Here is a 14,875-nt window from a genome sequence, read left to right on the forward strand (position 1 = left end):
AGGCAGCAAGTTGTAAAATAAAATTGAATTTTAAGAGTTATGCATAGCACTCTTTCCCCCCAAAAGTTGTTAATCTAGAACAATGGAACTTCTGGATGTAACTTGAAGGAAAAACTGTTTACAAATTATATGCCGAGATGTGTTAATTTATCATGCAGGTCTGTTAACATTATGGCACTTAAATTTCAGTAGTTTCTAATATTTTGACTTTGTAAAGTTTAGTCTGTGGCATTTCCTTCTAGGAGGGATTTCAGCAAAACTAATTTTCTGTTAAGGCCACACCAACTTTACTTGCACATAAGAAGATACTAATTTTATTCTCTTTAATGTGGTTTGAGGCATGCATCCAGTTTATTCAAAACTAATAGCAAGACATAAATGCTTAATTAATGTTAAAAATTAAAAGGAAAATGTTCAGAACAAGTGTTTTTTTTTTTAAATCCTGCTGGGAATTAATTAATCGTTCTAATCTAATCTTGCTGTTCCTGATTTTTAGTACTGTTATAGTGTAGGTACTCAATCAGGAAAAAACTCGTCTTTTCTATCAAGTTCCTGTATCATAACCCATAACTGAGTCTTGTTTTAAAATCTAAGGCTAAGGAAAGGTGAATAAAAGCCCAAACAGCTCTCAGTTATACCTGACCCACTTCTCAAGGTGACCAACCTGTGACTGGTTTGAATAGTTATGTGAGAAGCACCCTCCCCCCACCCCAGTGGTCATCAACTTGTGCTGTCATGCACTGGCCTGAGATGTACAGGTTTTCAAATTATCAAGAAGGAAATTGGCAAGAATTTTATGAATGCATGCAGTCTAAAATAGATCTACATCCTTGGGAATGTGAAACACGTCATTTTATAAATTGACATAGATTATGCTCTGTATCCAAACCTCCAGTGTTAGAGATCGGGAGCCCATATTCACTCGCTGTCTCACTTGGACAACTGATTCGTCATTATTATGTCCTGGTTTCCTCACCTGTACAATAAGCATAATAAAAAGACCCACCTCATAGAGTTTGTCAGGCTTAAATAGATTAAAATATGCAACATGCTTTGAATAGTACCTAGAATATTGTGGGCATTTTCTAAATGTTTTTATAGTTGCACAGCTGAATGACTATCTCTTTCAATACTTTGATCTCTATTTCTGTATCTATTGAGTTTATAAAGTAAAACATATTGACAAGGATAATATTGAGCTGTTATTGAGAGGTCTGGAGATGGGGAAACCTTCTGTGCATATCCTTCAAGAGCAATGCCTTCTAAAAGATGATTTTGTGAGTTTTCTTAAAAATAACATAAACTTTATTTTATTTTGCCAAAGAAGCAAACTTCTTGATGTGTATAATTTTAATCCATTTAAAAAGTGTGATTTGTTGATTTGGTTCCTTAAGTCCCTTCCTTTGACCAAACTCTTGATGGCTCTTTGCATTAGCCAATGTTTCTCTCTTCCTTTTTTATATTTTGTACATTGCAAACATTTTCACAAATTTCTATTCTTTCTTAGCTGAACAGCCCATGTTGTAGAACTGTAAATTTTATTTTAACTGATTGGTTAATGCCAACCTTTGAGCCTGATGCTTTTCTTATCTAGACTACACAGGGTTTAGTCTGGGCCACCTACTTAGTAATGGAGTTTGTGATTTGTGGGAGTTTTAGATGTAATTGAGAACACTTGTTTCCTTTGTTTCTGCTCAGAAATGCATTGTTTTTCAGCTATCATCAGTAACCATTGGTAAACAGCTATTACAAAAGCACTGTATATTTGCAGAGAGGAAAGTGGCATGAACATTTTTTATTACTGGAAACTCTATTTTAAAGTCCTTGTTTTAAGACTGACAGTCTAAAATTGACGAGGACTATAGAAGTGTAAAATAAAACATAACTTAAAAGTGCCCTATTAATAAAAACAAAAAAAAATTCCTTGAATTATCTGTACTTTCTGTATAATAGTGATTTTCATTTGCTTCATTAATGCATAGGAAATATCTCTAAAGTACTCAAAGCCATGCCTATTGGCTTTGAGCTTTACAGAACTCTTTCTAATTAAGTAATGCTATTCATCAAAATAAAATGGTGTTCCTCATTAGGATATTTGTAGTGGTGACATTACAAATATAATGAATTAAGATGTGCTAATCTCAGGTTTTGTGTCAAAATTAATGCCTCCTTTAATATGTAAAGCTATAAGCATTACAATTGCAAGCATTCAACCTAATAGCTTTTCTGTCAAGAGAGTTGGTTCAAAAATTCTTCCAGCAATCACTAATCTTCTTTAACTACAAAGAGTCTTAGTTTGACCTAACTTTAATGTAACATGGTTCAATATAACATGTAAGCTGATCCTCCATTAATTTTTACTATTTTGTTTTCACTTATTGACATAAGATATTTCATATAATGTGTACCTGCAAAAGTAAATATTTTTATGTTTACTTATTTATTTTTTTACATTTAGGCATTAGCTATGGGAATGATGACAGAATACTATCATTATATCTTTACCACTCTGGTGAGTAATCTATTAAAATATAAGGATAATATTTTAAATTATTATGATGATTTTTAGGATGAAAAATGTTGTTTTTGTTTTTTTGAGTGAGAAAAATTAATATAATGACTGGTACCTTTGTAATTGTATTTTATTTTATTCTGATAAAAGCCAGAAGGAATTATCATCAGAGAAAACTAATACACTTGGTGGTAAACTGGTGATTTTGAAATATTATGATTTCAGATAGCAATAAAAAATAATGTATATTTGAATTTTATATTGTTTCAGAGACCCTTCAAAACATAGTGGAAGACTTTAAAATCATTTCATGGAGAAAAATATTTTAGCAAAGTACATATTCTTCTATTGTTAACCCAGCTCTACTCACTTTACAAAAATCAAATTTACTGCAGCTACCTTTCAGTAGATTAATTTTTATCCTGCTTTTGCCTGTGTTTAGTTTGATTTCTTTAAAGGACATATGTTTTAATATCCATTAGCAAATAAATGTTACCTTTCTCTTTTGTCTTCACATACCCTTCACATGATTTTTCCTTAAAATGCATGAAAATCTGTCTTCATCCTTTTACTAAAGTTACTTATTATGTCTTCATCAATACATTTTTCTGGTTTTGATTTCCCCATGAAACAGTTCTCTCTCTGTTTCACTAATTATTTTCCAGCTCTCCCCAAAATATGGGAATATCTCCATGTTTGAGCCTCAGTCCAATTTTCTTTTTTCCTCATCAATTATAGTCTTCAGAATGGATAGATGTTTGGAAATTCAATTTTTACCTTTATTCAAATGAGGTTTAGATGTCCATCTGTAACATTCCTGAATTGTAGTATAGTGTTACATTGCTGAACCTTTCTGATTATTGTAGCATAATTTCAACATATCTCAAACTTAATATTTTATCCTCTAAATTGACCCTTCTTCTGATTTCTGTCAAAATTCCCATTGTCTCTGACCAACAAATTTTTATTGATTTTTCCTTTATTATGTTTCTAGGATCCATCTCATCCATTCCTTCAATTACCTGTTTAACCATTGTTTCTTTTGTTAACCTAGAAGCCTTAAACTTTGTCTCTTTGCTTTTAGGAGTCAAAAACCACAGCGGTATTAAACTACTAAAATGTAGCTGATTGGAATGACTTTTTATGATAGCAACTTTTCCTCCAATGGAGATTCTTCACTCAATAGGTTGTATTTTTTTGGTAGATGCTGGACTAACTATGCTGCATCTCAACATCCCTTCTTACCATATGACTTTTTGCAGCCTGTAATAAACTCAAGATGTGCAGGTGGAAAGGGAGTGGAGATCATGCAGTTGCATCTCAGTTCCACCACAAACAAAAGACTTTGGGGAAGTCAAAAGTATACCCCATAAGGATAAAGAATGTAACAACTACTTTAGAATTCAATATTTGAGCTCTTTAGATTTCAATTGAAAGTCTTATAGTTTGAGTCTCATCTAACTTTCCATTTTCTTCAACTACTGTTCTCCTTCATTAATTCTCTTTTGCAGCCAACAAATTGATTTACTTAAGTTTCCTCAATAGATTTTTGTATGTTCTCTAATTTTTGTGTCTTTATTCATATTTTGAATGCCTGTCTCCTTTTTGCCTATGAACAGCCTGCCCCTTCTGTAATGGCAGCTCAAATCCCATCTGCTCTTGAAGTCGTTTCTGACTGTCAGAGTTGAAAGTGAACTGTCTTGCTTTTGATTCCTGTTACAGTTATCACTTCTAATCTTTTACTGTCATGCATTATTTATTTACCTCTTGAATATATTGCAACTCCTTGGCTGGATTGTAAACATTGAAAAATAATGTTCCTGTATTTTTTTTTCACAGTGCATAGCATGGCTCACTCCAATTCCAGCTGTTCTCCACTTGATTTTTTTCCTGTAATCTAGTCTAGTGTAGCTTTATGAGTCAGAATCATGCTGTGCCCAGGACCAAAAGCATTAATCTTGCTCTGGTTCTGAATGTTATCTGTAAGATCTGAGCCTAGCTAATGCCAGCTCTAGAAAAGGTGAAAGTCCCACATACTATATGTTCTTTAGTTGACATCAGGCCAAATGGCTTTGACTTCATACCTTCTGGGAAAACAAAAGGACAAAACAAGAGCATTCACTATATACATACTAGAAAGAGCTCCAGAAATGAAAAGCATATGTTCTGGTGAAGTCATTGGGTAGGATATAAGACAAAGTAACTTCAAGGTTTCTACTATCTCCTTTTCAACCCACTCTTGTTAACTTTTATTTTCTCCCAGTTCTAAGTTTCATTAGTTAGAAGCTGAGTTTCACAACCTCCTTCTTTAGAAAACAAACCACCAACCAACCAAACAAAGAGAAACCACACACACAGACAACAAAAACAAAAGAAGTAACAATCAGCAGTTAAGCAGGGCATAGAAAAACACCTACTGTCAGTTAAAAGTAAAAGATTAATGCATAAAATTTAAGGGCAAGCTTTCCTTAACAAGGAGAAGAAAATTTATGCAAATGTTATAGGTTGGTTGTAGATGCTTTGATGAATAAATATAAGATCTATACATACATGTTTATGAACAAAGCATAAATATTTGTAATAGCAAAGTATGAGGGCTATATATTTGAATACTGCTGATTTGTAATGTTTAACATAATTTGAGGCACAATGGTGTTCACCACTCCAAGAGAAACACGAATAAGTGACTATTTCAGTAATACATGCCTGTTAATATACTTTGTTGATGATAATGCTAAGGTATTTGTCTTTCAGGACCTCTTTGCTCTAGATGTGGAACCCTACCGATACAGTGGTGTGAATATGACAGGGTTCAGAATATTAAATACAGAAAATACCCAAGTTTCCTCCATCATCGAAAAGTGGTCAATGGAACGGCTCCAGGCACCTCCAAAACCCGATTCAGGTTTGCTGGATGGATTTATGACGGTATGAATACCCACTTAAAGATTAGTTTGTGTGTTTCTGAGTAATATTGCACAAATGATTAAATCCTCGGGATCTAAACTTCAGTTTGTTTGGTTTTAAACGCTTGCTCTCAGAGCTATTACTGCACATAATTTTACGAACAGTTTTTTATAATCAATTTTGGGTGGCAAATTTACAGTTTCATCTAAGTATCTCAAAAGGCTTTACAACTATTAGTGGAAGACCGCAATGTAAGGATTTCTCTAAAATTGATTAATATCATATATAGGATAGATTAGAAATGTAAAAGAAGATGTTAACCTGATACTTATCGTTATGATCTTAGCTATCAATAAATGATTACTCTTCATCCTGTTGATTTAATATAACTCATGCCATATGGATGACATACTTTGCATAATAATCTCCTGTGAGTTACTCAATCTTTAATGCTCAAGACTAATCAATTATCACCTCTAGGTTCTAGTTTAAGCTGGATTAACAGCATACACTGTGAGAAGGATATAAATCTTCTATAACTTAATAAATTTAGTTGTTTATGGTAGTGCCGTTCAATGAAAATCTGAAAGAAGGCGTGTGCATAATTTAAAATTTTCCATGTTAAAAACACAAAGAGGAAAATGTATATGGAAGTTAGAACATGATATACACAGTTTACTCTCAAATGTCTAGAAGATAAGTAATAGATAGACAAAATGATGTAGCAAATGTGAGAAAATATTAAAAGTTGTTAAATCTGGATATCTTGGAGGGAGCATATTGGAGTTCTCCATGTTGTTCTTTTGTTATTTTTGCAACTGTTCAGTAAGTTTGAAATTATTTCAAAATAAAAAGTTAAAAAAACACACAAAGAAACAGGTAAAAATCAGTTACTAATATATTTTATGAAGGTACTATGTAAAAAACACTGTTATTTAAACAGATAATCAGTTAAAATTTGGACGTGTTTTGCATTCTGTTTTCTATTAAATCTTTGAAAGCAGATGAATGTTTGATATATCTTAGTTCATACTAATCACTTTTCAATAGTGCTCAATAGTCACATGTGGCTTATAGGTCTGTGTAGATTTATAATATGCTATTCAAACAAATTATAAATGCCAGAAATATTCTCATTAAATTAAATGCAAATCTAAATCTGTGACTAAATTATCTCTGCAATTCATGAAATAGCACAGCACTTGGACAATATTTGCATTTCTTAGGTCATTACCATTTGTTTTTAATAAGTGCCAGTCTGAGCAGATACTTTATATAAACATTTACTATGCTGAGGTATGGAAAATTTTTTTTCTGTGATGATTGTAATTGTTCCTTAATTGCTTCAGTGAGGCTTCAAAATATCTTTCCCTTTCTTTCTTTACCTCTCTCCTTCTTCTTCCCTTCCTTCCTCCCTCCCTTCCTTCCTTCTACCTTCCTCCCCCCCCCGCCTCTCTCTCTCTCTTTTATTAGAGAAGTTGTGTATTTATAGACCAACCATGCATAAAATACAAGATTCCCTCATATCACGCTATTATTAACACCTTGCATTGCTGTTGTACATTTGTTACAATTAATGAAAACACGTTTTTATAATTATACTGTTAACTATAGTCCATGGTTGAACTTAGGGCTCACTGTGTAGTGCAGTTCCATGTATTTTTCCTTTTTATTTTGTTCTGGTAACGTATATACAACCTAAAATTTCTTCTTTTAATCATCTTCATATATACAATTCAGTCCTGTTTATTATGCTTACAAAGCTGTGTTACCATCACCACCGTCCATTACCAAAACATTTCCATCATTCCAAATAGGAACTCTATACATTTTAAGCCTTAACTCCCTATTCCTTATCCACACTCTGTCCCCCCAGTAACCTATTCTAGGTTCTGTTTGTTTGTCCTAAATATTTCATATAAGTGAGATCATGCAATATTTATTCTTTTGTGTCAGGCTTATTTCATTCAACATGATGCCTTCAAGATTCATATATGCTATTGCATGTATCAGAACTTCATTCCTTTTTAGGACTGAATGATATTGCACTGCATACATGTACCACATGGTACTTATCCATTCATTGGTTGTTGAATACTTGGGTTGCTTCCATCTTTTGACAATTGTGAATAATGCTGCTATGAACAATGGTATGAAAATATCTCTTCAAGTCCCTGTTTCAGTTCTTTTGGGTATATACCTAGAAGTGGGGTTGCCAGGTCATATGGTAATTCTGTACTTAACTTTCTGCCATCAGCGATGAATGAGGGTTCCAATTTCTCCACATCCATTCCAACACTTGTAATTTTCTGTTGTTTGTTTGTTTGTTTGTTTTTTGTTTAACAGAGGCCATTCTAGTGGGCATCTCATTGTGGTTTTATTTATATTTCCCAGATGGCTACTGATGTTGTACATCTTCTCATTTGCTTTTTGGCCATTTGCTTATCTACTTTGTTGAGATGTCTGTTCAAGGCTTTTGTCCATTTTGAATTAGGTTGTTTCTTTTTATTAAGATGAAGGATTTCTTTATATATTTGAGATATTAAACCTTTATCACATAAGTGATTTCTAAATATTTTTTCCCATTGTGCAAGATGTCATTCTAATTTCATGATAAAGTCCTTTGAGGTGCAATTTTTTTTTTTTTGGTAATTTTGATGAAGTTCCATTTATTTGTTTTTTCTTTTGTTACTTGTTTTTGGATGTAAAGTGTAACCTTGCTGAATACAAGGTCCTGGAGATGTTTCCCTACATTTCCTTCTAGGAAATTGATAGTTCTACATTTAGGCCTTAAAATTTTTTTGAGTTGATTTTTGTAAAAATTGTGAGGTAGGGGTTCTTCTTTCATTCTTTCATAATGGAAATCTAGTTTTCCCAGCACTATTTATTGAAGGGACTATTCTTTCCCACTTGAGTGATGTTTGTCTCCTTGTCAAAAATCATTTGGCCATAAATTTGGGGGTTGATTTCTGAACTCTAAATTCAATTCCATTGGTCTATATGTCTGTCCTTGGGCCCGTACCATGCTGTTTTGATTACTGTTGCTTTGTAATAAGTTTTTAAGATCAGAAAGTGTGAGTCCTCCAACTTCATTTTTCTTTTTCAAGATGACTTTGGTTATGTGGGGCTTTTTACTCTTCTATATAAAATTGATGATTGGCATTTCTATTTCTGCAAAGAAAGTTTTTGGAATTTTATTAGATTTGCATCAAATCCGTAAATCACTTTGTGTGGAATTGACATCTTCCAAACCATAGAATGCCTTTCCATTTATTTAGGTCTTCTTTGATTTCTTTAAGCAATGTTTTGTAGTTTTCTGTGTAGTAGTCCTTTTCATCCTTCATTACATTTATTCCTAGATATTTGATTCTTTTAGTTGTTATTTTAAATGGAATTTTTTTCTTGATTTCTTCTTCCAGTTGCTCCTTTCTTGTATATAGATACGTTACTGATTTTTTGTGTTGATCTTGTACCCCACCATTTTGCTGAATTTATTTACTAGCTCTAGGAGATTTGTTGTGGATTTTCAAGGTACTTTTTTTTTTTTCAAAGTATGTTTTTGATGTTATAGCAAGTTAGAGAGAAAATTTGATATTTTCCCCCTTAACAGAGGATTTAGTGATACAAAGTGAATGGTTTTCCTAAAGACTATTGAGGATTCATGTTTGCCACCAAGGCACAAACTTTCTGATATAAAGAAATAAAAAGATATCTTTTAGGGAGAAAACCTACTATAATTTGAGAAATATAGCTATAGTAATTTTTTTTAAGAAATCATAAAAATGTCTACCCCTTCTCAAATAAAGAGATGGTTGGCTATTTCTATTATTTTAAACTAGGATAATATTTGGGAAACTTTAAATGGGGGAAAAACTATATAACCTTAAAATAAAGTTATTTTTTCTTCTGAAATATAAATAGATTTAAAATAGCTACACTGTGTAAACATGACAATTATTGTATTCTATTTCCATTTTAATGATGTATCAAAATTTTGGCATAGGACAATATAATCTTTAAAAATTAAATGGACACGGTATGCCCTTCCATCTATTTAGGTCTTCTGTGATTTCTTTTAGCAGTTTTTTGTAGTTTTCTTTATATAGGTTTTTTGTCTCTTTAGTTAAATTTATTCCTAGGTATTTTATTCTTTTAGTTGCAATTGTAAATGGGATTCGTTTCTTGATTTCCCCCTCAGCTTGTTCATTACTAGTGTATAGAAATGCTACAGATTTTTGAATGTTGATCTTGTAACCTGACACTTTGCTGTACTCGTTTATTAGCTCTAGTAGTTTTGTTGTGGATTTTTCCGGGTTTTTGACGTAGTATCATATCATCTGCAAACAGTGATAGTTTTACTTCTTCCTTTCCAATTTTGATGCTTTGGTAACAGAGTCCAGCAGGAGGTAGAAACAGGGTAAGATAATGGGTAATTGGAGCTGAAGAGATACAGACTGTGCAACAGGACTAGATACAAAAACTCAAAAATGGACAGCACAATAATACCTAATTGTAAAGTAATCATGTTAAAACACTGAATGAAGCTGTATCTGAGCTATAGGTTTAGTTTGTTTGTTTGTTTTTGTTTGTTTGTTCGTTTTTGTTTTTTTTTGTTTTTTACTATTATTATTACTTTTATTTCTTTTCTCTATATTAACATTCTATATCTTTGTCTGGTGTGTCGCTAGTTCTTCTAAACCGATGCAAATGTACTAAGAAACAATGATCATGCATCTATGTGATGATGTTAAGAATTACTGATTGCATGTGTAGAATGGTATGATTTCTAAATGTTGGGTTAATTTCTTTTTTTTTCTGTTAATTAATAAAAAAAAATTAAATGGATACTGTCTTTTGAACTGTTATTTTCATTATGTGTATTTATAGTTTTTATCATATATGCTTTCTAGCTCTCCTTACCCATTCTTTAATTTCAGAATGGATACCTTATCATTTCAGTTATTCAAAAAACATTTATCTGGGTGGGCCATGGTGGCTCAGTAGGCAAGAATGCTTGCCTGCCATGCCAGAGGACCTGGGTTCGATTCCCGGTGCCTGCCCATGTAAAAAAAATAAAAAATAAAAAAAATTAATTAATTAATTAAAAAAAAACATTTATCTAATGGTTTCACCAATAGTAAATTATTGGACAGCATGACAATTTTAACTCTAAAATTTCACGTATTATTGTTATAGTGCTGATGTTTTTCCCCTAATATGCCCAAGGATTGCTCTTGATTCTCAGAATTGTAAAATCATCTGATTTTCTTTGATGCCCTCTGTTACAGTGTACATGTCATCCCTTGAAACAAAGTGCTTTTATCTTTTAGTAAATTATGAAGACTATTGAGAGATAGGTGAATACAGAGAAAGATGTTTAATTTCCTATCTAAGAGGTAAGGGCTCTTGACCTTCAGAGGATGGAGCAAGGTGTTAGCAGGACTACAGGTCTGGGTACTGTCCTTCTAACAGTCCCTTCTTCCTCCCTCTGTATTTCTTCATGTTGATTGTTCTGAACTGGCAGGTGACTTGGTGGGAGCAGATAAAATAAAGAAAAAAGACTGGTTCATATGTTTGCTTGTACATTGAAAATATGGGGCATTGTATATAGATCATAGATTTTGAAATCTTTAGAGGAATTTCCAATATCAACATTCTTCCCTCTGGTATAGTAATGAAAGTTTCTCAATTGGCATATTAAATAAGAAAGAAGTGAAAAGTTTTCACATTTGGGGGATAATTGCTCCTTCATTTATATATTTTAATTTGAGGTACTACAAGATACAAAGATTTCACCAGATGATTTACATGAGAACATTTTTAAAATAAGTGGATTGAAGATATATTACTAGTATGAGCCCCTTTTGAATAATATTTCCTGTCTAAAAGTGGGTACCAGCAATTTATTTTATTATGTATTAAATAAAGCATAGAGTATAAAGTATTTTGGAAGTAAATATGAGGTTTGTCATCAAGATAAATGTTTGTTCCAAAATAGATACAGATTTATATTTATTTAAATAAATACAGCTTTTTTTAGAATATAATATATTTTCAAATATATTTGAAGTAATATATTTTCAATGTTTTCTTTATAAAGAAAGATAATTTATACATTAGTTCTTAATTACAAATATACCTGATTGTTATAAAAACAAAAATAATATGAGATCTCCATAAAAATGTTGGTATTTTTATGCCTTGCGTCAATATTCATTTTTACCACTTAACATTAGAAGTGTAAGCATTTTCCCAAGTTATTTCACATTTAGGAAAATAAATTAATAGGCTATTTCCACAATGAATGGTATTAGGAAATTAAGAGAATTCCAGTTAGAAAAGAAAAGAATTATAGCCTGGCATTATGGCATTGGCAACATTCCCTTCAGTCAGTTCATCAGATCTCAGTGTTGATATATTTCTTGTTCTTTTTTTTTTTTTTTTTTCTCTCTTATTGTCCCATACAGAAATGGGGTTATCAGCAAAGTCCCTAGTGCTTGGAGCAAGACCTATTATTATCAGTATCATAGTTATTTGTCACTATGTAAGTTCATAGTGCTTATACTTTCACATCCTTTCTTCATGTTTGATTTATAAAAGGAAACAATAAAACAGATTCATGAGAACTTTTCTGTTGAGTTAGCATCTTAATTGACCCCTGGGTTAACTGTTTTCAGCAAAATGACTATTGACTGCAGAGCCACTTCTCCAGTAGTTATTCTTTCTTTATTGTCTGGGGTCTGGCCATAGTAGCTCTGTAAAATTTTATCCTCACTTGGTATAAATCCATCAAGGAAACAAGTCATACAGCATAAACAGCTTCTATCTAGTCAAGCAGGAAGAAAGGAAGCCCAATCCTTTTCTTCACAAATGAGGTTGTTTTTTTCACCCCTGATGTCACCTTTCTCCCAGTCTCCCATGTGCACACACTGTAATCCATTTTTTCTAAACTCCTCTCCAGACGTACGCCCTTGTTATAAAACCCTTTCTTTATTCTATGAAGTATTCACAAATTTCTATACTCTTGGGGGGTGTGGAAATCTCATTCATTGAGCTGCATCCCTCCCCTTTACTACAGGATCAGATGATATTCTTCCCAATTTTCTGCCCAGACTTCGTCAATTACTTTTTTTAATCCCATTTCCCATAGGGTGGGGATTCACTTTATCCATCAGAGGTGAATGGTGACTACATTCATTATTGATTTATTGAGTTTGCAACAATCTCAAGTGAAGAGAACCAAATCAGGTGCAAAAACTTCAGGGTAAATATTAAGCAGTCTAGCTATATCCTGGAACTTCTTCCCACTGCTTCCTATATGCCCATGCATATCAATATTGAGGTACCTATATTTCTTCCAGTATCTTAAAAATTACCCATGCTATTTTTTTCTTACATCAATACCACATGTATTTCTTCACAGTTTAGGTCTACAACGCTGATCAATAATAGTTTTATTGGTTGGCTTTATCATTTGGATTATATGTGTGCTCTATCATTTATGTGTTTTATATATAACCATATAACCACATTATTAAAGTTTAACTCCAGTACTTTTGTTTGTGTTCTTATTCCTTTCCCAATAGGCCTTGTTATCTGAGTCCCCTGCCATTAGGTCAGTACCTGATGAAAAGTAGATGCTCATATTGAAGGAGTGACTGCCTTGAATACATGTGTATGTTAATTTGGTTTAATCATATTACATTAGTGTTCTAATTACTAGGTCCCCTCATTTCGCCAAATATATCCTTTAAAGCTTTTTTTTTTTACTTACTTGTACTTTATTATCAAGATACCTAATCACTTGGAAAATTCAATTAAGCTAGTCACAATTATTTTGTAGCAAAATACCTTAAAAGATAATATCTTAGAAGCACTTTTGATGAAATAATAAAGTTCAAGGAGTTAGAAGTATAGTTTCCCATTCTCTTTTACAAAAAGAAAGGGAGGATGTTCCTAAGATAGGTAAGCCTTTATATGTTTACATTAATGCTCCCCTAACAATGATTTCTTTATAACAAGAGACCACTGCCCTAAAATGTTATGATTTCTTTCATCGTTTGATTATCTTAAAAGATCAAAATCATGTCTGCACTACTCAGCAGGGAGCAAGTTTACATACTAAGGGAGCCCTGGTGATCACTCTGTTACTTTAAAAAGATTTCCTTTTAGAGAAGTCAATGAAAACAGAACAATGGCGAAATAAAGTATAACCAAAAAAGGCTTTCATTTGTTACTAAAACTGTAGGCCTGCCCTTGCTGTTACCTATTTGTCTTAAATAGTTGCAGCTATTTTTTGATCAATTCAACTGAAATGAGAAAAAATATAAGGCTTTGCAAGGCAGTGAATCAAATTAACTAACCATTTTTAAGTCAATAAATGCATTTTTGAAAAAGTTGGCATTTATCTCATATTCCGCTGTAATACCAGAAGTATTAAACAAGTAGCAAAATAATGAATTAATTATCCCTTCCTTGATCAATTTTAATTGCATGCATTTTGCATATCAAGCTCCATGATGAAGATGATATCATAATTTCAGAAGATAAAACCATCTTTCTAAGCATATCTCATATCTTGGTAGAAAAATCTTATTCAAACTTTTATTGTTGACTTCTTCCCAGTTTAGTATTTTTTTTATTAATCCTGTTTACCAGTTCTTTCTTTGACTTCTCATTAAAAGTCCTTCTTTTCCATGCTGTTTTGTGATAGTAGGAAACAGACATGTATTCTCCAGGTATTTTACATAACCATTTAATATTTTGTCAAAAAATGTGTAACATTTCACAGAATTTTTTGACATAAGTAATAGTTTTATTTTTGCCATTACTTCAGAAGAAATATTTTGGGGTCCATAATATAATCAAATCTGTCATAAATTTTTGTGTAAAATATTTCAGAGTATATAGTAAAGTCATGTATGCACAACATTCATTCTGTTTATATATGTCTGATTTAATGAATGGTACAGGGCGTGGAGTGGTGGCATAAACAACAGAATGCCACTATATTTTTTCATTTTATATGGGTAATAATCTTCCATGATGTACAAAGCTGTAAGTTGCGTCTAAATATAAATAATACAAATGACCTAATAAACTCAATTTTTTGATTAACATATTCTAATTACCTTTGTTCATTGGCATATTAAATAATCAGCTTTTCTCTAAAGTTGATAAAAAGATTGAATTTGTATTTTAAGTAATTGTTCCATGCATAAAATGTGGCAGGTGCAATGAAGCATTATCATCATGTGATGCTAATTTTTAGGTTACTTTTTAAACTTTTCACTTCTTAAGAGCCAAATTTATCTTCAGAGCATTGATCAAAGATTGTGTGATACCAACTTGCAAAGAAAGGATAAATACATTTCTACTCACAATTTTCCTCAGCTTCTTATTTTATATTTAACAAGTACATAGTCACATATGGATAAGACTAATCACATATGGTGG

The 14,875-nt window shown here is 32.1% G+C and overlaps 1 protein-coding gene across 18 annotated transcripts in view; it reads left to right on the forward strand.

Annotated features, from left to right (window-relative positions):
* GRIK2 (glutamate ionotropic receptor kainate type subunit 2) overlaps positions 1–14,875 on the forward strand; it is a 1,225,242-nt gene that overhangs the window by 828,629 nt on the left and 381,738 nt on the right. For all 18 annotated transcript variants that reach the window (XM_077162495.1, XM_077162496.1, XM_077162509.1 and 15 more), the window contains 2 exons: positions 2,459–2,512; positions 5,267–5,440. In XM_077162495.1, coding sequence (XP_077018610.1) covers positions 2,459–2,512; positions 5,267–5,440 — 228 coding nt within the window. The remainder of the gene's footprint in view (positions 1–2,458; positions 2,513–5,266; positions 5,441–14,875) is intronic.

This window comes from Tamandua tetradactyla, chromosome 5 (genome assembly GCF_023851605.1).
Source record: "Tamandua tetradactyla isolate mTamTet1 chromosome 5, mTamTet1.pri, whole genome shotgun sequence".
In the NCBI taxonomy this organism is placed as follows: domain Eukaryota; kingdom Metazoa; phylum Chordata; class Mammalia; order Pilosa; family Myrmecophagidae; genus Tamandua; species Tamandua tetradactyla.